The sequence below is a fragment of the Hippocampus comes genome, unplaced genomic scaffold, assembly GCF_001891065.2.
Source record: "Hippocampus comes isolate QL1 unplaced genomic scaffold, H_comes_QL1_v1.1 scaffold205, whole genome shotgun sequence".
NCBI lineage: Eukaryota > Metazoa > Chordata > Actinopteri > Syngnathiformes > Syngnathidae > Hippocampus > Hippocampus comes.
The window spans coordinates 439,309-462,847 of record NW_017804874.1 but is presented as its reverse complement, the minus strand read 5'-3'; the positions used below and the strand labels follow the sequence as shown (position 1 = coordinate 462,847).

General features: G+C 40.9%; 1 protein-coding gene across 17 annotated transcripts in view; it reads right to left on the bottom strand.

Annotated features, from left to right (window-relative positions):
• plekha6 (pleckstrin homology domain containing, family A member 6) overlaps window positions 1-23,539 on the bottom strand; it is an 87,995-nt gene that overhangs the window by 43,695 nt on the left and 20,761 nt on the right. For 3 of the 17 annotated variants that reach the window (XM_019879355.1, XM_019879328.1, XM_019879363.1), the window contains exons 1-5: window positions 14,134-14,349; window positions 8,713-8,796; window positions 6,931-7,045; window positions 4,812-4,916; window positions 3,951-4,023 (exon numbers count right to left, since the gene is read on the bottom strand). In XM_019879355.1, coding sequence (XP_019734914.1) covers window positions 3,951-4,023; window positions 4,812-4,916; window positions 6,931-7,045; window positions 8,713-8,796; window positions 14,134-14,165 — 409 coding nt within the window. In that variant the 5' untranslated portion in view covers window positions 14,166-14,349. Of the gene's footprint in view, window positions 1-3,950; window positions 4,024-4,811; window positions 4,917-6,930; window positions 7,046-8,712; window positions 8,797-14,133; window positions 14,353-23,539 lie in introns of those variants that run through there. The other 14 variants (XM_019879300.1, XM_019879306.1, XM_019879418.1 and 11 more) reach the window with 11 other exon arrangements.

Genomic DNA, 23,539 nt, shown 5'->3' with positions numbered 1-23,539 from the left:
ATGAACATGCAAATGGGCACATGATAACATCTAAAATCATACAAGTTCGACTGAATGCATGACAGATAATTATATTAAAATATATACAGTAGTATCTCTCACTCCTCCGTAATGCAAATATTGATCCATCCATTATCCAAACCGCTTATCCTCACGAGGGTCATGGGCGCGCTGGAGCCAATCCCCGCTGTGTTTGAGCAGTAGGCGGGGTGCACCCATAACTGATTGCCAACCAATTGCAGGGCACTAAGGACTATCTTTGCCAAACACTGAGTGCAGTTAATTTTGCACGTTTTGGGAGGGTTGTATGCATTTACAAACATTTAGCAAGTGTAATGAGATTAATCAAAGCTGATATAAATTTCACTGGCTGATTTTGCATCTTGAAATACATCGGGCCCTATTTTGGTGAACTGGTGCCCATGTGCTCAGTGGAATTAATTTTCGTTCCAGTGCTAGTCTAGTCTACCGTGTTTAGCGCATGCAGTTGCCTCAACCCCGACTCTTGTGACAACTGAGTAACTGCACTCTACTGACAATTTGATAACTGCACTCAGAGTAAACATGGGGGCATCATCACAAAGAAACCTCCACCCATGCGCACGGTCAGACAACTCTTTGCACGAAACTTACACTGAGAATAAAAATAGGGCTCGTTCTCTGAAATGTAGCTCTAAAACACTATGCACAGTGGTACAGCATATAGCACAGGAAAAATAAGAGGTGTTGGGAAAAACTTTAACGCCTATGTCAACATTTTTTTAAACATCATGGACTTTACTGCGATATATCATCCAGAGATGGATGTTTCGTCACCACTGACGGAAGGTCCATCAGTCTATCGCTGATTGCCTGATTTTCTGGCAAATGACAACTGAAGACATATTTAAAAAGAGATGAACGAAGCATGACGTGTTTTTTGACAGACTGGTGATAGATGGACAATCATTAATGCAGTCTTCGGGCAATTTTATGAATGATCTCAGGGCTGTTCAACTGCGTGAGCATACAAGATAATTTAGTGCACAACATTTGGAATATTGGTATAAAATTGCAATCTGAGTAATCCCCGCACAACATCCCCACAAATTTGTGTGCTTGTCAATCCTTAACGATTTTCTTTGCATAACTATCATAAGACAGAGCTACAGTGTGTGTACAGATGCAATGGAATGATTTGTCGAATTGGGATACTCAACTCCTAGAGACCAATTTGTTAACGGCACCTAATGTGAGCACGGCTCAAATGGAATGAAATGTCACTGTTGGCTAAGTAGATGTGTAAACACACACAGAGGCGCCAACCGCAGCCCTGTGCTTTAGACGAGAGGCAGAGGGAGCTTTATAAATCACAGCATCGACCACAAAAGTGCTTTTCTTCTGCCCATTCTTTGAGCTTTGCTCTTTGCTGGCATAGCTATCACACTGCTAAATTGCACTGGCCACATTACTGCTTCCATTGCTCCCTCTCACCAGGCCCTCTTTTTCAAAATACAGCTGGGCCACGCAGAGGAAAGGAAGGGAACAAAGAGACGTGGTCAGAATGAAGAGAGAATCCCCACAGGAGGTGGACAAAAGTAAAAAAGTAAGTAGTACAAATAAACTTGAACAGAGTTGCCATCACAACTTAGTTAAATTATCACACTACCTTCATATGAAACCTAATCAAATTAGCTCCGTTGATAAAAATCAGAAGTGAAAGAATTAAAGGGAGTTAATAGTTACCCTTATTAAATAAAAAAAAATAAAAAAAAACATTGTTGAAAGTAAAACAATTCTACTACATTCTACTCTTCAACGTGTATTGGATCAGTTAGCATCATGCAAGAAGAGCAGCAAACATTCGGACATCACACTACTAAGATTCAAATTACCCATAGTTCCCTGCAGAGAGAGAGAGAGAGAGAGAGAGAGAGAGAGAGAGAGAGAGAGAGACTTAATGCCACTGGTTTATATGATAAGTTGAGATCATTCATAATAGCATCGAATGGTATTTTGCATTCAATTAAACAGATTTATACAATTTTCTCCGGTAAAATATCAGGAAGTTTTAGTTCATTTACCAACAACATGTTTTTTTGTCATCCATATCCCTAATCACCAAATACATTTTTAAATTACAGCACAATTTGTGTAGTTTCTCATTTACCAAATATAAAAAGAATTTTAATGATACGGATGGTTTTTAAACCGATCTTAGACAACGACTAAATTCTTAATTTTGTGTGATTTGCATTTTATTATTGAGTTTACATTGTAAGAAAAGTTATGAATCTTGCCTCACTCTTCCGTCTTGCGGAGCAGAGCCAAGTTAGCTTACTGACCCATTTTTCTGCATGTGAGCAACGGCCCTCATGAGCGGATGCAGTCACACAATTTGACACATGTACATTCACAAACACTAAACACCCTCTATATGTATGCCGGGAGAACATTTATTTTCAAGGGAATCATTGACATGAAGTTGACCACTAAGGGGGCCCCAAATTTTTTTTTAAACATACGAAACATCTAAAGAAATTAAAACGGTGACAGAAACATTGCAATCCTTAATTACGGTAAGTGTAACACCTGTGACGGTATCAGTCAAGACATCAAAATAAATTTGGGTGACCATCGATTGCAGTTTTGGCACATTAGATGACGTTAAAATTCCTACATTACGGGTTTAGTCAAGTTGCATCAATGTACGACAAGTGAGAAAAGACATATTACATTCGTTTCGGCAAATAAAGAGGCATTACGACCGTTTAAGACAAGATGTAATGGGAGCCATAAAGTCTTTGAAATTCTACAATGAAAATAAATATTCTTTTCCTTTTTCGATTTAATTCTGCAGCAGACAATTGTTGAACCGGGCTATATGTCAGCCAATTCGCCATGTTGTATGTGGCTTTAATATTAGATATGAATTCGGCAAATAATATCGGAAAACTGAGCTAGGATAACATCATACAATCAAATGCAATGATTCCGTATTTTATTTGATGATACATCTCCAAGGAGGAAGCATAGGTATTCACAATTTGCTTCACTTTGCCACATCCAGTACGACCCAAGAAGGTGTCTTTGTATATGGAATGTAAATGTTGTCTCTGATACTTGCTTGCGGTTGTCGCAAAATTTGCCATTCAAGATGGGATCAGCAGTACTATGCGGATGTATGGAGCAAAGTAAGTGCTGTCTTGTCTTTAGGGTATTAATTGCCCCCCTCCCTCCCATGCCTCTCTCCCACGGTGTCATACATGGACCCTTTTTCGGGGGAGGGCGGGAGGCGGACTGAAGATGAACAGGGACAGAGGACAAAGGGTAAAATAGGGTAAAGTTCCCATCTGTGTGTGTGTAAGATTATGGACCACAGTCAAACTCATCTTGACCTGGCGAGAGAGAGAGAGAGAGAGAGAGAGAGAGAGAGAGAGAGAGAGAGAGAGAGAAAACAAGGACAAAAAGGACAAAAGACTCAACTTATAAGAACCAGGGTGGTCAGAAACTTCAATTTGTATATTTCTATTTTCCAGTATAAATGAATGCACTGTCTGTATTCTATATAGAAACATGTCGGTTAATACAAGTAAGTGCACAGTGACTTTCCAAACACGATGTAGCATTCACGTTTTATTATAAGTTACTTTACAGCAGCACAAATTTAGATGAGACAGGTAACCCAGTTGAAGCAATCAACAAACTTCAGTTGATCATTTATCGAGCGCTAAGTTTTAAAGAATCATTGCACTTAAACAATGAATGGAATTGTCGCTGCTGTGGTTCATGTTTAATGATTAATATGGCGTTTGGAATGAAAACGTATTCACGCCTGCATGTTTTGGTTATCACAGGTGAACAAAGATGACTTGCTGTTTGCTCTCCTGCTGGCGAAACTTAATTCACCATAGATCAATTTTAATGCCATTAAAAATGAATTTCAAACTTTACAAATCAGAGGCACACACCTTTATAGTAGAATAGACATCTGTCAGAGAGGACAAACCACCTCTTGTTCCACTGCTTCACTCCGCTACTGGCCTGGTGGGGACATGCAGGCAATGATTATTATCACATCAGATCAAATTATTCTACAAACGTTGACATTGTAGCACCAATATTCTGTAAAATCTGTTTGAGGCACATACTGTGGTTGGGACTCTAAGTATAATCAAAGTAAAACCAATGACAGATTCTCTGCAGGGAAGGACAGTGACGGATTGGTGAAACTATTTCAGTTTAAACGGCATTTTTAGTGGGCATTTCTAACTGCAAGTATGTGAAACAGAGGGCTCTTTTTTCGGGCCCTGCGCAAGTTTAGCGCAAAGCTCAGTCTAAACGTTGACATTTCGTGGAGGTTTCTTTATTTTGATATTTTCCTAGATTTGCACAGGTGGAAGAGGGCGTTTGCATCATCGTGTGCCATTGTGGGACGGAACAGAGCCGACTCGGCCAATCAAACCAGCTCCCGTCATTCCCTTTAAAATCTGAGCAGTCAAAGGCGCACACAGTGCTTGACATTGCGGGATCAGAAACTGACACGCTGTGGTCTGTGTATGAGATTGGTGTGCGCAAAGTGTGTTTATACACATAAACTGGAAGATCTCCCTTTGTGGATGATGTAGTCAGCCATGCATGTGACGTGGGCAATTGGAGAAAACCCACACAGACACGCGGAGAACATGCAAACTCCACAAATGAAGGGCGAAGCCGGAATCGAACACTGCACCTCTACACTGTGAGGCCGACGTGCTAACCAGTCGCTCACCGTGCCGCTGCGCAAAACATAACCAGTGAATGAAATACTGACAAGTGATTGGAAAACATACCTGCTTGTAGAGCCATCCTGCTTTGCAGACTTCTGCTTTAGGATTCCTGCGCATCGAGTTGGAGCGCTTCCCAAATGTAGCTGTCTTTCTTGGTGTTCGGGACGTCTGCAAGTCAGGAGAAGAATTGAAAAGACTAAATGCCACATGTGTTATACAGTTTCGCAATGCAGGACCACCTGGAGGATGTTGGGTGACAATGCAAATTCACGACTAATTCCATCCATCCACTTTCCCTGATGTTGTCCCTAATTTGAGTTGCGGGTGAGGTTGAGCCAATCTCAACTGACTTCAAGTGACACCCAGGAAACACCCACGACTTGTCGTGAGTCAATGGCAGGGCACAGGCATCATTTCATGTACCGTATTGGCCCGAATATAAGACGGTGTTTTTTGCATTGAAATAAGACTGAAAAAGTGTGGGTCGTCTTATATTCGGGGTCTAGACATTTTACCCATTCACGACGCTAGATGGCGCCAGATATCATTGAAGCGAATGCTGAACTTGACTCCCCAGGCCAAAGTGAACCCCTGTCACAAAGAATAAAAATAAAAATAGTGGTAGCACGAAGAAGAAAAATAAAAATAGCGGTAAGAAAGAAAAGAGAAGAAATAACAGAAAATGGAGAAATGTAACGACAATCTGGAGAAAAGTGGGTCGAAGATTGGCCAGGTTAACCGGCAGCTGAGGAGAAGTTACGATGTCATTTACATTTCAAAAACCAGAAGCCATTCATTTATGAATGTGATTGCACTTTAGTTTACATATTTTAATGTTCAGATATTCAGGATCGAATGAGGCAAAATAACATGCTTTTTCTCTCAAATTTATTGTTATAATTATTTGTTTCAGATGTACTGTAATTATTTTCTGTATAAAAATTAATTTGGTGTTCAAAGTCTTTTTTCAAACTTAAGTTTTGAAAAAGAGGGGGTCGTCTTATAATCAGGGCTGTCTTATATTCGGGCCAATATGGTAAATAGTATGATCAGTGAAAAAAAATGACGATAGTCCAACATATGTTTTGTCTCAGCAATATTTTATGACTGGACTTCCGACATGCTTGAATCAAGTCATGACTGGACTTTAATTTTTGGTGGCAGCTTGACTTCCTTGATTTGTTTTTTTCCACGGTGACTTGAGACTTGCTTGAAATTGCACATTTTTGACTTATTCCCACCACTGTATGTCACCTCTAACAAATCACACAAGCCGGTAAACAAACACATTTCTGACTGTATTGCATGCTTTGCTTTCAGCCACTACAACATCACTGCCCATGCACAAGCCACATGAATTGGTAAACTCGAATAAAAAACATACAAATGAACACATAAGCTGTAAATACTTAAGGTACCTACATTAAAGAAATGACTATATACGAAGAATAAAAATAAAAACAGCGGTAGCACGAAGAAGAAAAATAAAAAAATAGCGGTAAGAAAGAAAATAGAAGAAAATAATAGAAGAGATAACAGAAAATGGAGAAACGTAGCGCAATCTGGAGAAAAGTGGGTCGAAGATCTGCCCCCTGAGGAGCTGAGGAGAAGTTATGATGTAATTTATATTTCAAAAACCAGCCATTCATTTACAAATGTGATTGCACTTTAGTTTACAGATTTAAATTTTTAGATGTTAAGATTTGAATGAGGCAAAATAACATGCTTTTTCTCTCAAATATATTGTTATAATCATTTGTTTCAGATGTACTGTAATTATTTTCTGTATAAAAATTAATTTGGTGTTTAAAAAGTCTTTTTTTCAAACTTGAGTCTTGAAAAAGAGGGTGTCGTCTTATAATCAGGGCCGTCTTATATTCGGGCCAATACGGTATTATTATTATTTTTTATTTTTTTTGTTAAATGTAGGAGCAAAACAAAGTGCTTTGAGACAGGGGCAGAATGTCGAGAGCACGCCAGCTCTGGACAGGAAGCCTGAAGCCAAGATTCAAATCTCAAACCTCAGAAGTGTGAGTTAGATGTGCTAACCACTAGTTCACCATTCTGCCCATTCACAATCAGGTATGATGTAAAAAGGGCCTCAATATTTTGAGAACAATCATATATTTATTTTTGGGGTATGTACTTTGTTTGCACTGTGTATGAATGTGTTAATTCTTACCCGTGCACAAGGTTGGACTTCTTGAGACACTTCTGACACCATGTTTGTACTTTTAGTGTGATTGATCTTCTCAGTAGCAGTGTTCACTTTCCCTTTCATCATCGAATCACAGCTCCTGGAGGAGACAAAAAGCAATGATGTCGAGGTGTCGCGTGTCCTCATCTTGGGTGATGTTTTTCAAAAGCCATCACATTTTTCAAATGGTTTGGCAGCATCATATAAAGTTGCAAGATTCCTCTTTTGTGATCACGTTTTCACAGTCGACGAGAGACATGAATCCAAGTCTTGATTATAAGTCTTGGGCACCCCCACAGCTCACTCTTGTCTGCAGGTTCAATCTTTTTTTTGGGGCATGTTCATAATAAATACCAGTGTTCTATCATCTGTGCTAACTTGAATTCTTGGTGATGCTTGTGGTAGTGCTGGGCTACCACATGGAAATGTCCCCAAAACCAAGGCCTTCATTACACTCACATTCAAGTCTGTCATACTGTGGAACCAGAAGCAAACGCAACAGAAATAAGTCTCATTCGGTTTGCCAGTGAACTACAGTATGTATCAATGTACAGCAGGAGTGTCCAAGTCTGGTCCTCGAGAGCAACCATCAAGTCTGTTTTCCACATCTTTCCCTACTCCAACACATAAGATTGAAATAATCAGTTCATCAGAAAGCTTTGCAGAACCTGATAAGGATCCTGGTCATTTGTATTAGGTGTGTTGGAGGAGGGAAACATATAAAAGAGGATGGATAGGGGCTCTCGAGGACAGGACTAGGATACCCCTGATGTACATCATGACATCATCCATCCATCCATTTTCTGATCCGCTTGTCAAGTCAAGTCAAGTACAACTTTATTGTCAAATGTGCAGTATGTGCAAGATACAGCACAGATGAAATGTCTTCCCTCTCAAACAGACAAGACAACAAGAGGAGCCGCTGCGGGTGCCTGCGCCACCATCAAAAGAACAGTTAACATAAAATGACAAAATAATACAACACAACACATAAGACAAAGACAATCGTGCAATCTTAAACACTTTTCCTGCATACACTTTGTTGTTTGAAGCAGTTATTGATGAAAAAGGAGCGAATCAAAGTGTCCTTTTCACCAGTGGATCAAAGACGTCATGCTGAGAATGTGCACATTTCTGCTACAAGCTAAATTTGAAAGCAACAAGAAGCTGTTGCGTCCATTAACGAAAATAGATTGGCTCTCATCTCCTGTCCCATGTAAATCAGCTTCAATTCCAAGCCGCAACTCCCAGTTTCACATGCACATCGGCGCTTCGCGCTGACGCTCCTTTCTTCTCATCGTCGGCTCCTCAAGCCTTGCATCCATCCAGCCGCAGACTGTCTAACAGCATCGACCTTTCCGCTGAACAAAGCGGGGCTGTGAAAATGCTGCCCGTTACAGGCGCAAAACACAAGCCCCCCCGGGGCTGGCCAGCAACGATAGTCAATCCTCACAAGGGTCGTTTGATCATGACATTAGTTAATTGATAATGCAGAGTTCAATACACTACGGAACTACTTCATTTTTACAAGATAACTGATGAACACCTTGTTACCGTTTATACCTTCAGCATTCTTTGTAAATCATCGAGGTCAACAGAGAGGTGCAACAGTCCTGCAATGCAGCTTCCCAGGGTGTTTCGTTGTCCTATTGTTGCTCATTTCTTTTCCAAATACAGTAGCTCGGAGAAAGTTTTGCATGTGAAAAGCTTCCATCACTGTGATGGAATTATCATGCTGAGAACTATGTGTAGTGTGTGTTTACTCACTGCAGATTGTTGTGTATTGGTGCAGATCCTTGTAGCTGGATTGTGTTCATTACTGGTCCAGCTGGTCTACTGGCGTCATGTTGACTGCAAACAGACAGATTCAAATAAAAATAAAAATGAGTATTTTACGAATACATTTCTCTGAACGCTGACGCTCACACATGACCATCATGACAATTACCAACAGAAATGAAAGTATCCCAAGTCATACGACGGATGAGCAAAGAGAGCAGGAAAAGATGTTCAAAAACCAACGAAATATAACAGAAAAGCTGGCATATAGACATATTGCAAAAGATGAAGGCTTAACAGAATAGAGATGCTTCAACTTCTCGTATTTGTAGCTAATGTTCACTTACTTGACAAGATGATGGATTGAATGCTACTCTGGATCAATCGCTCCAAGCAAATGACATGCTGTGGACATTTCTGTCTCAAACATTTATTGTGGCCATTTACGGAGCCCAAAATACAACTACGGAGTGACGACCACCGTAGCAGTAACAGTAAAACCTCTCTCTGGTTCGGCGCAGGAAAAATGTGGTGGTTGAGGTAGTTTTGAGGTACACTGGCTGACAGCTGATCAGACTGCTCTAATGTTATGACATTACTCACTCTATGGATGATATACTTGCTGAAAGCAATACTACACCTGCCTGCACCAGGAGTAATGCCCTACTTGATTTTAGGTTATCCCAATGCTTCTTTCTCATGTTAGTGCTGTGGAATCTACCCAGTGTTATTATTATTATTTCTTTTTTTACAGCATTTGCATGTGAACGTAATAGGTTGGCAATGAGCAGTTTGTGTCGGGGGTGGAGGTGTGGGGTTGTAAGTGTACGTGTGTGTGCTGGTTAACCTACAAACCTATATAGAGGCAGCTGCTGATTAAGTAGATGGGTGGATAAACACGCACAAGTCTCTTGTCTTTTCAGGACAAAAAGCTAATTACAACTGCCAGATGTTCAGCAAAACAAGCCAGCTTCACTCCTTAGGAAAAGAATATCATGCTACAGCATCATAATTCTGAATCAAATTGTGTCGGGACAGCATGGTGGCCTCAGGGGTTTGAATGTTGGCATTGGGGAGTCTGTGGGTTCTCCCCATGCGAGTATGGATTTTCTCCGGTGTCTTCACTTTCCACCTAACCTACTTGAAGACTTTGATGTGAGTATGAGTGTCAATAGTTGATTGCCAATGCAGCACGTGCCCTGTGATTGGCTGGTAGAGAATAATCTTCAAGACTGTATTTTGTCTCTTGTTCTAGCTCACCTGGGACCCTAATGAAGAAAAATTGTCTAGAAAATGATGGATGACTGACCAGTGAAGAAGAAATAATAAACTCCAAAAAAAGAGTGGTATAACCCTGGACATACAACTATAAAAACCTTCCAGTGCTGCAAGGACATCAAACTTTTAGTCGTAATTCTCGATTGCTTGTCAATAGAGTCTGAACACACCATTTTGGTTGAGCTTTGGAGTTGATGAGGTGATGTATTGGAAGACAAAGGTATCTGTGTTTTTTTTGCTTTAGTACATTTTTACGAACAGTTGAGTAACACACCCTGCAGTGTGTATGTAGCCATCGTTATCCATCCATTGTCAACAGTGCTTATCCTGAAGAGAGTAGCCGGAGTTGCTGAAGCCTATCCCAGCTGACTTCAAGCAAAAGGAGGGTGAACCCCTGAACTGGTGGACAGTCAGTCACAGGACACATGTGGAGACGAAAAACCATGCACACCCGCATTCACACCATCACTGAGTGGGAAGCGATTCCACGCTGCCCACACACAAGTTGACGAGTGAATTTATCCTCACAAGGGTCGCAGGGCGTGCTGGAGCCTATCCCAGCTGTCTTGGGCAGTCGGCGGGGGACACCATGAACCGATTGCCAGCCAATCGCAGGGCACACATAGACGAACAACCATCTGCGCTCACACTCATACCAAGGGACAATTTAGAGTGTTCCATTAACCTGCCACGCATGTTTTTGGAATGTGGCAGGTAACCGGAGTACCCGGACAAAGACCCACGTAGGCACGGGGAGAACATGCAAACTCCACACAGGGAAGCCGGAGCCGGAATCGAACCCTGCACCTCTGCACTGTGAAGCCGACACAGTAACCAGTCGACCACCGGGCTGCCCTTGTTTTCCTTATGGTCTTAAAAATCAATCAAAAACAGCACAGATTTAATTGAATTACAACAGTAAATAAATCTTTTGGCATGCAAATATATTGCAATGCAGTCGGGGGTGCATCATCTTGCGCAGGAGGAGGACCGCACCTCAGCAAGCTAACGGGCAAGTCCCGTCATGGGACTTAACTCCAAGCTACTTCTATAGACTCGGATACGCTGATCAACTGCTAAGCCAAGAGATAAAACCCTTGGCACTCAACATTTCATGGCAGGAGTAATCATGAAGTCACATGATGTAAAAGGCCAAACAGCCAAGTTAAAATACTGTGATGTGCATTAGAAACTGGTTGCCAACAGGTCAGAAAACCAAGGATGACATCCACCATTCTCCAAACCGCTTATCCTTACTTAAGTGTTGCGGATGTGCTCACCAGTCAACCACCATGGGGCCTAGTTTCCATTATTTTATGAGTAGAACCGAAATTGAGAAACTCACGATTCAACTTTGTTACTTTTATGACACATATCACAAAATCATTCAACTATTATTTATTGAAAGTATCTTCTCGTCATTAAATGAATGGCTGATGGCTGGAGGACATTCTTTTCGAGATACAAATGAAAAATATTATCGTAGTTCTTTTCATTGTTTTTAATTTTGAAAATTATTCACATCCCTATTTTCAGGAAACTGGTCCTGGAAACCTTTGGAGTTTCCAAGCACATCCTTAAACATTCAATATCAAGTATCAAGTCTCAAGTACAACTTTATTGTCAAATGTGCTGTATGTGCAACATACAGCACAGTTGAAATTTCTTCCCTCTCACAACATACAACAAGAGGAGCCGCTGCTGATGATATGTAGGAATGTAGAAATTGTATTTTATTTATTTATTTTCATGCATGGATTTTTTTTTTGGGGGGGGGGGCTGAAAATAAATATTATGTCCATCCATCCATCAAATTTCTACATTTCTTGACCTTACTAGGGCCAGGGGTGACTGAAGCTTATCCCAGCTGACGCTGCCCAAGAGGCAAGGTACAGTTCGCATTCGGCGCCAAGCACATACAGTACACATGTAGACTGTTGCATGCAGCCATTATGGTCTCCTTACACTTTCTCTGACCACCATTGAGAGGTTCTGCTTCTTCTTCCAACCTGGTGTCACACCCGGTAACAATGAGCACTGAGGTGGAGAAGATATAGAGGGGTGGCGAGAATGTGGAGGCTAGTGATGGGCAAATGAATCCTTCTGACTACTTGAAGTTTTCCATCCAACTGGTTCACAAAAAGGTTCCGCTTCCTGAGGCTTTATGTGCCCCCCAGCCCCCACCCCAGTGGTCAAAGCTTTGGTTGCCACTTGAACTGTGTGATTGTTTATTTTGTTTTTTTAGTCTTACAACAGTGTCCGCCTGAAAATAATATTTGAAATCAAAACACCAAAATTATGTCTTCTGGGGTTCATTTAGATCATCCGTTTATGAATAATTTGTGGTTTATGCTGTGGTACAAAATGGACAAATGGCATGCTATATTTATGTTTAAATTGGTGTTTTGCAAAAGATTGATATTGACTGCGATGGTGTGTTTATACATGCTTTTGATGTATTGTCTTGGATTTATGCACCTTTGCCTTAGTGAAAAGGGATTGTCAGTTATTTTCTAAATTGAATTTTGATACAGTTTGCCAATATTGGGTTCTGTTAGGTGTCACTGGCCCTCGAAATCAAACGTGTTTGATTTAGGGAAAAAAAAAAAAAGAGGTCATAACTCCAAAAATGATTGGATGTGTTTCTGTGAGTCACATGAATTTCCCTTGTTCATTAACTGTGCCGACACGAATAGTGACGTTTCAATGATGTCATTTCCAGATACCTGTACACTGTACATGACTCAGAAATTCTATCCTGGATTTCTCAACACACGCTTAAAAGCCGCAACACATTCAGCCCCACCGCTAGTGGAGGAGTGCCTTTACCTTTCAAAGACACGACACATGACACAAAGGTAATGTCGAGGGCAATCTTTTTTGTTGGCTAACGCGTCTCTTTTCTCCACAGCTGCCCGGTTCCATGCATGACAATCATGCTGGAACTTTTCTGGTTTTAGTTTATTGTTTTAGTTTGGGCTGGTGACCACCAGTAGCCCCATTCATTTGTTCTTTGTTAATCAAGATTTTTGCCTTTCCGAAGGTGATGGGGAAAACACTGGATAGGACAACCTTCAATTTGGGTTGGTCCAGTGTTGGCCACACATTTTTTTTTTCCTTTTGGTCTGAGTTTCCAATCCTTTTTGTTTGTTTGTTTAAACTTATTCTTGGTTGGGCAAAATAAAGATTGTGGCATTTGACCACACTCCTTCTTGTCCCTGCCATCCTTTCGACCTTGTATGTTCCTGTCTCTGAATGATCCAAAGAGGCCGTGACATAGACAAACAACCAGTCACCACTTTGACCTCTATGAGCAATTGAAATTCTTCATTTCATCGACCATCCATGCTTTTTAGGTATGTGAAAAGAAGCCAAAGAACCCTGAGAAAACCAACGCAAACAAGCAAACTTCACACAGGAAGGGCGAAGTCAACGATCGAGCACAGCACCTCCCAACTGTGAAGCACATGTGCTACCCACTTTGTCACCACATTCCCAATGTAAAAATAATGATAATAACATATCATATAAATATACATATATGTATATTACATATGGAAATTTTAAAGTACTTTATCTAGCTAGCTAGCTAGATAGCTAGCTAGCTAGATAGCCGGAGCACACACACACACACACACACACACACACACACACACACACACAGTGTGTGTGTGTGTGTGTGTGTGTGTGTGTGTGTGTGTGTGTGTGTGTGTGTGTGTGTGTGTGTGTGTGTACACACACACACACACACACACACACACACACACGCACACGCACACGCACAGACACAAACGCAAACACAAACACCTCACTAACAGGACCCTTGCCAGTGTTATAGCAACCCACTAGAGGAGGAGATTGAGCGACAGTAGGTCACCACACAGCCACATGACTTACGAATTCATTTACTAAGATGTTTTCTATAGGTCATGCTACATAATGCACACCAGCCATAGACAAAGAGCTTATCATGCAATGTTTCTGATTGCTACTGCATTGCAGTCATCTCTGACCTACAAGCATTTGGCCATCCACTCCTCTGTCAACCTCTCCTCATCTCCTTTCTCCTCTCCCACATCCCGTCTCAACCCCAGCTCCGAGTGTTCCCGCCTCCATTCTGTCTCCACCTACCTGATTCTCCTGTCCACACGGAACTTCAACATCCTTCCTTGGATCACTCATGTACGAACAGTATGGGAGACAGCACCAACAGATGGACAGAGGGATGACAGATGTAGAAAGGGGGAGAGCTGCTGAAAAGATGGAGAAGGGGAGGGAGTCACATTGCTGGAGGAGGGTGGCTCTTTCTCCTTCAGACCGCATGCCTCTCCCTCTTGCAGCTTGTTTCCTCACCTGTCTCACCCTCTCCTTTCTCTCTCTTTTGCCCCCTCCTCTCCTTCTGTCACACAAACACACACGAGCACACACATACACACTCCCTGCCTTCTGGCAAAGAAATGCAGCACTCAGCTTATTCATTCCTCCCGTAGCTGATACAGTACATGCTCTATTACAGCCTCTTTCTCTTTGAGTTAATGTCTTTTGCTCTCATTGATGGCTCTCTGTCTGTGCACTGGAAAAATGGAGTGTTATTTACTAAAAAGTAATTTTTTTTCACTTCGAAATCCTTCACTCAGAAATTTTGAGTCAATTTTACTTGCGCAGTAGTAGTTTATACAAAAAAATGTTCAAGTTGAGTGACTGCCACTCATCACCAGTGTCATGCCACTCCTGGCTGTTAGTATATTACTGGTATCTCCAAAAGGAGACCTCAAAAACAGTCTTGGAGGTACGAGTATTGCGCGTGAGACCAGCGATATATGAACAAGCTGTAGCAGTGGCATGGCTCAGGTGGTAGAGTGGCTGTCTCCCAATCTAAAAGTTGTGGGTTTGTTCCTCAACCTTTGAGTGACTTTTTTTTTTTTTAATTAAATACAAAGTCAGTAACGTCATCAAAAATGGATCCGCTTATCCTCACAAGGGTCGCGGGGCGTGCTGGAGCCTATCCCAGCCATCTTCAGGCAGTAGGCGGGGTATACCCTAAACCGGTTGCCAGCCAACTGCAGGGCACACATAGACAAACAACCATCTGCGCTCACACTCACACCAAGGGACAATTTAGAGTGTTCCATTCATCTGCCACGCATGTTTTTGGAATGTGGAAGGAAACCGGAGCACCCAGATAAATCCACACAGGCATGGGTAGAACATACAAACTCCACACAGGAAGATATATATAAAAAACACAAACTGTTACACATCTACAGCACGGTGTCAAACTCAAGGCCCGGGAGCCAGATCCGGCCCGCCACATCATTTTATGTGGTCCACGAAAGCAAATCAACTTCCATGATCCTTGCTTCAATTTGGACTGAAATGTCAAATTGTCATGTGTAATAAATAACAATGAGATTTTGCTATTATTTTTTTTACCCTGTTTTCACTCACTTGGACAGTAATTGAACAAACAACAAACAGTTGACTGATTTCAAAACTAGTAATCCATCAATTTGATTTGTTGTGTACAAGTCATAATATGATGTGATGATGAAACATTTATTTGCTTTCACTGTCATAATGGCCCTCCGAGGGAAGACATGACTCCAAAGTGGCCCGCGACAAAAATGAGTTTGACACCCCTGATCTACAGTATTATCTGTGCCACTGGAAAGTGTTTGCCTCCATTGCTTCGTTTTGGGAAACTAACTCAGCATCCATTTTTGCAAACTTTAAGCAAAACAAGTCACAAATGATTACTTATGAAACTAATGTGAAATGCAAGTTATGGGAATAGATTACTCTCTAAGGAATCTGGAACTGTTCATCATCAGGAGAGATGCCTTGTTCTCTCCTTGAGGACTGAAACAGATAAACGAGGACATTCACACATTCACATTTGTACCTCTTATCATTAGAACAGAGGCAGCAGGCACGATCTCCAGATCTTCCCAATCACCTGATCCAAGTTCAGCCTAAGCATCATGTGATGTCTCTGGAAGTCTTCTATTAACAGACTCATATGGCTTTGGGCATGTGCCCAGCTCAGACTTGCTGTATTTATGCAAACAGACCTTTGCTTCTCTGCAAGAACGAGGCTTCGTAATTTGAGGTCAAGATCTCCATCGAGAGAGAGAGAGAGAGAGAGAGAGAGAGAGAGAGAGAGAAACTGAACAAAAAGTTCTTCAAAAACATTTTCTTCAGCTTAATTAGTTGCTGATAGCACAGCCAGTAAACATGCAGGATATTGAACTACAGTACAGTATACTCTAAATTATCTCTCTTCTCTTGTATACGCTGGTAACATGATTGCCTATTAGAAAAGTGTTCTATAAATGTGATGCATTTTTAAAATTCCTCTTCTTTTTCTTGTTCTTTTTCTTCTTATTATTATTATTATTGTTATCATTACAGTAATCCCCCTCCATCGCAGGGGTTTTGTGACAAACCACCCCTGTGACAAATGACATCAGCGATATAGAAATAAATATTTTAAATACTTCCAAGGAATGTTTTTGGAATGTTTGTGGCACTTTTTTAAAGGTCATTTGACACACATTTATAATAACACAAATTTAAAAACATAAGATAATAAGAAAAAGCAAGAGTAAAGGACAACACAAAAATATTGCACAAACAGATTCCTCTCAGTGTTTGCAGTTAGCAAATGCAGATGTATCATCAGCAGATTTAAAGTAGATGGATGTATCATCTCACAACATACATCAATAATCCTTCCCAAAGAGTTAAACAAAAATATACAAACAAGGTATATCCTTAACTAACGAACTTACAAAAAAAAAAAGTGATATTGAAGCAGTTGGCGGTGGTGGCTTGAATCCTGTGATTACTTTACATGGACCTGGCGGTTTTGGATATCCAACTTTTAGTGTATAAGATCAGTTTCCAATTTCCTGCCTGTTTACTGCTTCACAGTGAGACTTTGAAACCTCTGATTCCATCTTCTTAAGGTCCAACTTGTCACCAATTATATGGTAAGCACCCTTTTGGTTTTTTCCATTTCAGTATGTTTGGATGCCATAGTCAGTGGTTTGACACGTAACAAATTTATACTTACTGTCCCAAAATCAGAGCAAAATATTCAAGCAATGTGTGTGTACAACACGTGGGCTCAAGTAAACAGTGGCTTGTAGAGCATCAACGTAACCATGAGCCTTTTGTGGTACACCCTGTGGCAAAACTACGGGATCAGGCTCGGTTTGTTGATTGCATCAGAGAAAAAAAAAACAAAAAAACGGGCAAATCTGGAATGAACGGACTTTGCTTGCTGCGAGCAGGCATTTGGAGTTCCAGCCTGGCACCACTATTTCGATGGATTTTGTTCATTAAGACTGGAGTCCATTGTTTCGGATCCGTTATTTTGAAGGTACTTGTACTTGTGTTTTCCTTGTTCTTCTTTCAAATTTACACTGTGTCAAACCAAATAGTGTGCCACCATCTAGTGGTTAACAGTGTAAGAAGCAGACAAAGAAGAAATAGAAGAAGAACAAGTAGAAGTGGTCATGGCAACTCATGTGTGACATATGTCGTGAGTTTGTTGCCACCTCTCACGGCAGCAAGCGAAGAGACTATCTCCGTAGCTAGCTCACTAGTTCAGCATGCAGCATCCACCACAACATTGCTTGACTATGTACAGCACCAAAAGTTATCATCGGGGAAAGGCTGGGAACTAAATTCATCCCGGGAATATGCATTGATGGTAGCTGTCACTTGCCCACAAATAATCTGCAACTGGGGGGTGTGAACAGTACCATTACGATGTTTGTCAGATCTGATTTCTTTCATTTCAGGACATAAATCAGATATCTGCGTGATGCATCTGCAGTATGAATGCTCATCCGTTCACATCAGACCAATACATTATCAAAAGCCAAATATGCATCCCGCATGGACAAGTGGAGAGTGGAGGGAGACTAATTACAATCGCAGTAGTGTTTGTTGACTTTGCATTTGATTTTAATTTCATCCCACTTGAAACATGAAACATAAAGTTGACATTTGTGGTAAAAGTAGTAATTCAGCCACAGAGACGGTTCATTTATAATGCATGTCAAAGGTATGACATCATAATTAGTAGATATCTCCATTAAATGAATAGATAGAAAGGTGTTGCCTCATATCTCCAAAATATTTTACCTCCTCCAGCCTCACTACTTTGAGGATATGAGATGATAAAATGAGCCCATACTTGGGGGGTCATATTAAAGATCGTAAACAATGCGCCGCGTGACGTCGTTCGATGCACGTCACTCAACGTCATCATTTGTGCGCATGTGTGTCACATCACGGACATGTTACATTCACATAAGAAGACGCATTTGATTTTGCAATTTTGTACATAAAAATAATAGATTGAGCAAAAAATCTAAATTGGGCATCACGCTCTACAGTGTGAATGTAGCCTCAATCTTGAAAGTTTGTAAAAATGTACAAACGCGCCTGGCCTTGATACAGATGGTGTAAATATTATCTGGCAAGTGCAATTAAAGCAGATTTTTCCTCAAAATCACCTGCTGTTCTGTTTTCAGAAATACTCAGCAGTAGGGCGAATCACACAGACAACAGACGTCTGTCCCAGTTGGCAAATTCAACTGATTTCCACATTGAGTTGATGCAAGTTGGTATGGTGCCATGAGAGGATGCATGCTGTCCTCTGGTGGGAAAAACTAGCACTCACACATTCTCTTTTATTTTATGAATATGTAGCATAGGCAACCAGTTCAGGGTGTCCCACGCCTACTGCCCAAAGGAAGTTGGGATCGGTACCAGCATGCCCGCGACCCTCGTGGGGATACGCGGATTAGAAAATTAATGGATGGAAAACATACAGTACCTGTCCTACTCTTATCCATCCATCTATCTACAGTAGTTATTATTTATTTGTTGAAATATAGTTAGGGCTGGAGTTTGTACAAATAGAATGAATGTCTTACTGCTGTCCCTGTTCTAAAATGCCCCAAAAAAGGTTTTATTTATTCATGTTTTATTGATTCAACAAAGCTACAGTGCACCTGGAAAGTATTCACAGCGCTGCACTTTTTCCACATTTCATTCTGTTCAAACATCACTCCAGAGTGGAAAATATTCTTCCTCAAAATGATCCACACAACACTCCATGATGACAATGCGAAGTTTTTTTTTTGTTGTTTTTTTGTGATTTTTAAAAACTTAACCCAAAAAAAAAAAAAAAGTAAGTAATCACATGTACATAAGTATTCACAGCCTTTGCCACGAAGAGCATCATGTTTCCACTGATCATTCTTGAGAATTTCCTTCAGCTTTGAGTCCTCTTGTGGAAAATTCAGTTGATTGGACATGATTTGGAAAGGCACACGCCTGTGTATATAAGGTCCCACGGGTAACACTGTATGTCAGAGCACAAACGAAGCATGAAGTCAAAGAATAGTCAATAGAACTCCAAGACAGGATTGTCTCAGGGCACAAATCTGGGAAAGGTACAGAATATTTTCTGCTGATTTTTAGGTTATAATGAGCGCAGTGGCCTTCATCATCCGTAAATGGAAGAAGTTCTGAACCACCAGGACTCTTCCAACATTTGGCCCCTTGTCTAAAAGGAGCAATTGCTGGAGAAGGGCTTTGTGCAAGGGCACAGTCGGCAACGGTTGTCCTTGCATTTCCCCAGCAAATTTTGCCATCGTCGGAGTGATGGGTGATGGCCGGATCGAAAGCGTATCAAGTCGACGAGGTCCTTCTTCGACAGTGAGGATTTGGGATTTGGAACTCAAGGCCGCAAGGGATGATTGAACAACCCATCACCATAGTTGCCTGTCCCTGCTATAGTATATAGTTTACTTCAGGGTTAGTCAATAGGTGGGTCCCCTGCCCGTATCTGGCCCACCAGCTGCCTAGTTGTGCCCCCTAAACTGCTGCGGCACTTTAAAAGATTAGAGAAGATCAGCTCAGCGCACAGTTGACCAGCCCATTCATTGTGTATGTGAAGCTGTGGGTGCACAAGGTGGCTACTTAACATGTGCTAGGCATGCCCTAATTAAAAAAAAGAAAAAGTTTACTTCACTCTGTGTTTGGGTTAGTATGTGTATACTAGGACTTGTGTTCATGCCAATGACACACAGACAACCTGTAGAAAAGCCTCCTGAGTCATTGATTGTGAAGAAAAATATATTCATTTCTTTAACGTTGGTACCTTAAGTACAGGTATTTACATCTTATGTGTTCATATGTATGGTTTTTTTATTCGAGTTTACCAATTCATGTGGCTTGTGCATGGGCAGTGATGTTGTAGTGGCTGAAAGCAAAGCATGCAATACAGTCGGAAATGTGTTTGTATACCGGCTTGTGTGGTTTATCAGAGGTGACATACAGTGGTGGGAATAAGTCAAAAATGTGCAATTTCAAGCAATTCACCGTGGAAAAAAACAAATCAAGCAAGTCAAGCTGCAACCAAAAAATTAAAGTCCAGTCATGACTTGATTCAAGCATGTCGGAAGTCCAGTCATAAAATATTGCTGAGACAAAACATATGTTGGACGTATCGTCATTTTTTTTCACTGATCATACTATTTACCGTATTGGCCCGAATATAAAACGGCCCTGATAATAAGACGACCCCCTCTTTTTTAAAACTTAAGTTTGAAAAAAGACTTTGAACACCAAATTAATTTTTATACAGAAAATAATTACAGTACATCTGAAACAAATGATTATAACAATATATTTGAGAGAAAAAGCAGGTTATTTTGCCTCATTCAAATCTTAATATCTGAACATTTAAATATGTAAGCTCAAGTGCAATCACATTCGTAAATGAATGGCTTCTGGTTTTTGAAATGTAAATGACATCATAACTTCTCCTCAGCTGCCAGTTAACCCGGCCAATCTTCGACCCACTTTTCTCCAGATTGTCGCTACGTTTCTCCATTTTCTGTTATCTCTTCTATTATTTTCTTCTCTTTTCTTTCTTACTTCTATTTTTATTTTTCTTCTTCGTGCTACCGCTATTTTTATTTTTATTCTTCGTGACAGGGGTTCACTTTGGCCTGCGGAGTCAAGTTCAGCATTCGTTTCAATGATATCTGGCGTCATCTAGCGCCGTGAATGGGTATAATGTCTAGACCCTGAATATAAGACGACCCCCACTTTTTCAGTCTTATTTCAATGCGAAAAATACCATCTTATATTCGGGCCAATATGGTACTTTATCTTATTTTATGAACCGATTAAATGAATCTATTATTTCATGAACATTTCGCATCTCAAAAAATGTAATTAAATTGCTTATTTTATGTACTGAAAGGACAGCACTGTAAAGCACTGGGAGAGGGGGGGTTCAAAAATGAAACAAATGGAAATGTATAGAATTATGCTTGACAAATTATGACAACTTGTTCGCCATGTGCATGTAAAGACTCCTATGGAAGCACTACCTGCTGGCCGGCGTTAGTACACGAAGCGTGACTAACACCCATGACGAGATCTGCTGTAAGTAAACCTTTCTCCTTGACACAAGAAGAGCTGTGGATGGCAACTCATTCTCGAGCCTAAAGGTATTAGACTCCCTACCAGCTAATCTGCCTGTCACGACGAGACTGTGGCTTCAGTCGATGTGACACACTCCCAAGATGGTGGTAAATAATTACTCAGATAGTATGAGATCGAAATCTTACAGACTGATCGTCAGGATTAATGACGTCTAAAACATTTGACATCACACTGTACACCCATGATATCTCACGGTTCTGTTTGTGACCAACAGGTGGCACTGTAGGGCTCCACCTGCAGCGTTACACCTGTTGGTCATTATGTCATTAGTTGTATAAAAGGACTTTATTGAATGAGTTTTTGAGTTAGTTTCTCCTATGTATTCCTGTTTGCATTTTCATTCTGTCATGTTTTGCGTGGTGGTAGTTGGAGGACCCCAAAAAGCAGGGAGGCAGGGAGGAGCAGGGTGGCTGACCAAAATGTATTTCACAAAAATGCAAACAGGAATACACAGGAAAAACTAATTCAAAAACTCATTCAAATAAAGTCATTTTATACAACTAATGACGTAATGACCAACAGGTGTGCAGCTGCAGGCGGAGCCCTACAGTGCCACCTGTTGGTCACAAACAGAACCGTGACATGATAAATGTGTTAGGCTCCTCCACAAAACTACATAAAATATGACAGTTTATCAGTCTTTTCTCCAAACAATTATTTGGTTTTATAGAACACCTGATTGACATATCCAGGCAATGAATAGAAAATGTTCCATTTTGAATGTATCTCTCTATTATTGTTTGTGTGTTCTTTCAGCAGCCATAACCACATTTGAGTGAGCAAGAGTTCGAGGTGTTTACACACTACACCTTTACTCACGCCTGTGTCACTTTGAAGTGTGACAAATTTCCACATTTCCAAGAGATTAGGGAGGCCACGTGTTCAGTCTGATCTGTAAAGTGTTGTTGTTGCTGCTGTTGCTCTTGGACCTGTGACTGGGTTCTTTCTAAATGCTGCAGGTACAATAACATATTGAATAGACACAATAACTGCTCTACTATAAATCACAACTCCACACTTCACAATCCCGCTTTTGTGCATGTGTCCCTTGCATGTTCCTGTGTGTCGGAAACAAGGAATGTGTTTCTTTGTGTGTTTACAATTCTTCCAGGCGAGCCAGCGCAAACCCAAGCTGACACAAACCCACCCACATCTGTTCACGCTCTCTTTGCCTCCAAAGTTCTCTCTCACTGGCTCTCCCACTCCTCCCCTCGCTGTCCCTCTCTGCTTGAAAACGACCCTGCCCTCCATCACTTCTGAATTTACTTCACATTTTCCCGCTGCATACCCAGTTCCACTTAGCAGTCAGTTGAGTGGATGCCAGTGCCTGTGAGGCTAGAATGAGAGGAATTTAAACAAGAGGGAGAGAAAGAAAACAATCCGTCTTTGCCGGAATGATCTTTTTCTCAATTACATCTCATTGGCCACACACCAAGCTTTCTTTCTTTCTTGTAGGCAATGTTGTGTGTTCACACATACAACTCAACTTTGGTTTCACCTGCCCACAGAATAGTTTGCCTTCGTACTGTGGAACATCCAGGTGGTCTTTTGATAACATCAGACATTCAGATTTTTTTTTTTTTTTTTTTGTGTGGGGGCAGGAGTAACTTCCTTTGTGGGGTGCTATCATCAACTCAGTTCTTACTGTTATTTGTCAACAGAGATAAAACCCTCACCTTGTGCTAGATATTTCTGTATACCGCTGAAGTCTTTAGCTAACACGAGAGATGTATTTATTTATTTTTTTTACAGGCCGGCCACTTCCAGGGAGAGAATAAACTGTCCTAAAATGGTGTATTTTTACAAACAATCTGTCTTGCATTGGTTTGAGGCTTTTAGAGCTACTGTTGTAACCTTTTCTTGACTTCATACAAGTCAAGAATGTGTACCGTAATCATAGGTCTTGTCAGAACTCTTTTATGTGAGGAATGTTTCACATCATCTGATGTTTCTGAAGAATGGTTCAACTCAAAACTCTTAGATGTTTAATTGGGAAGTG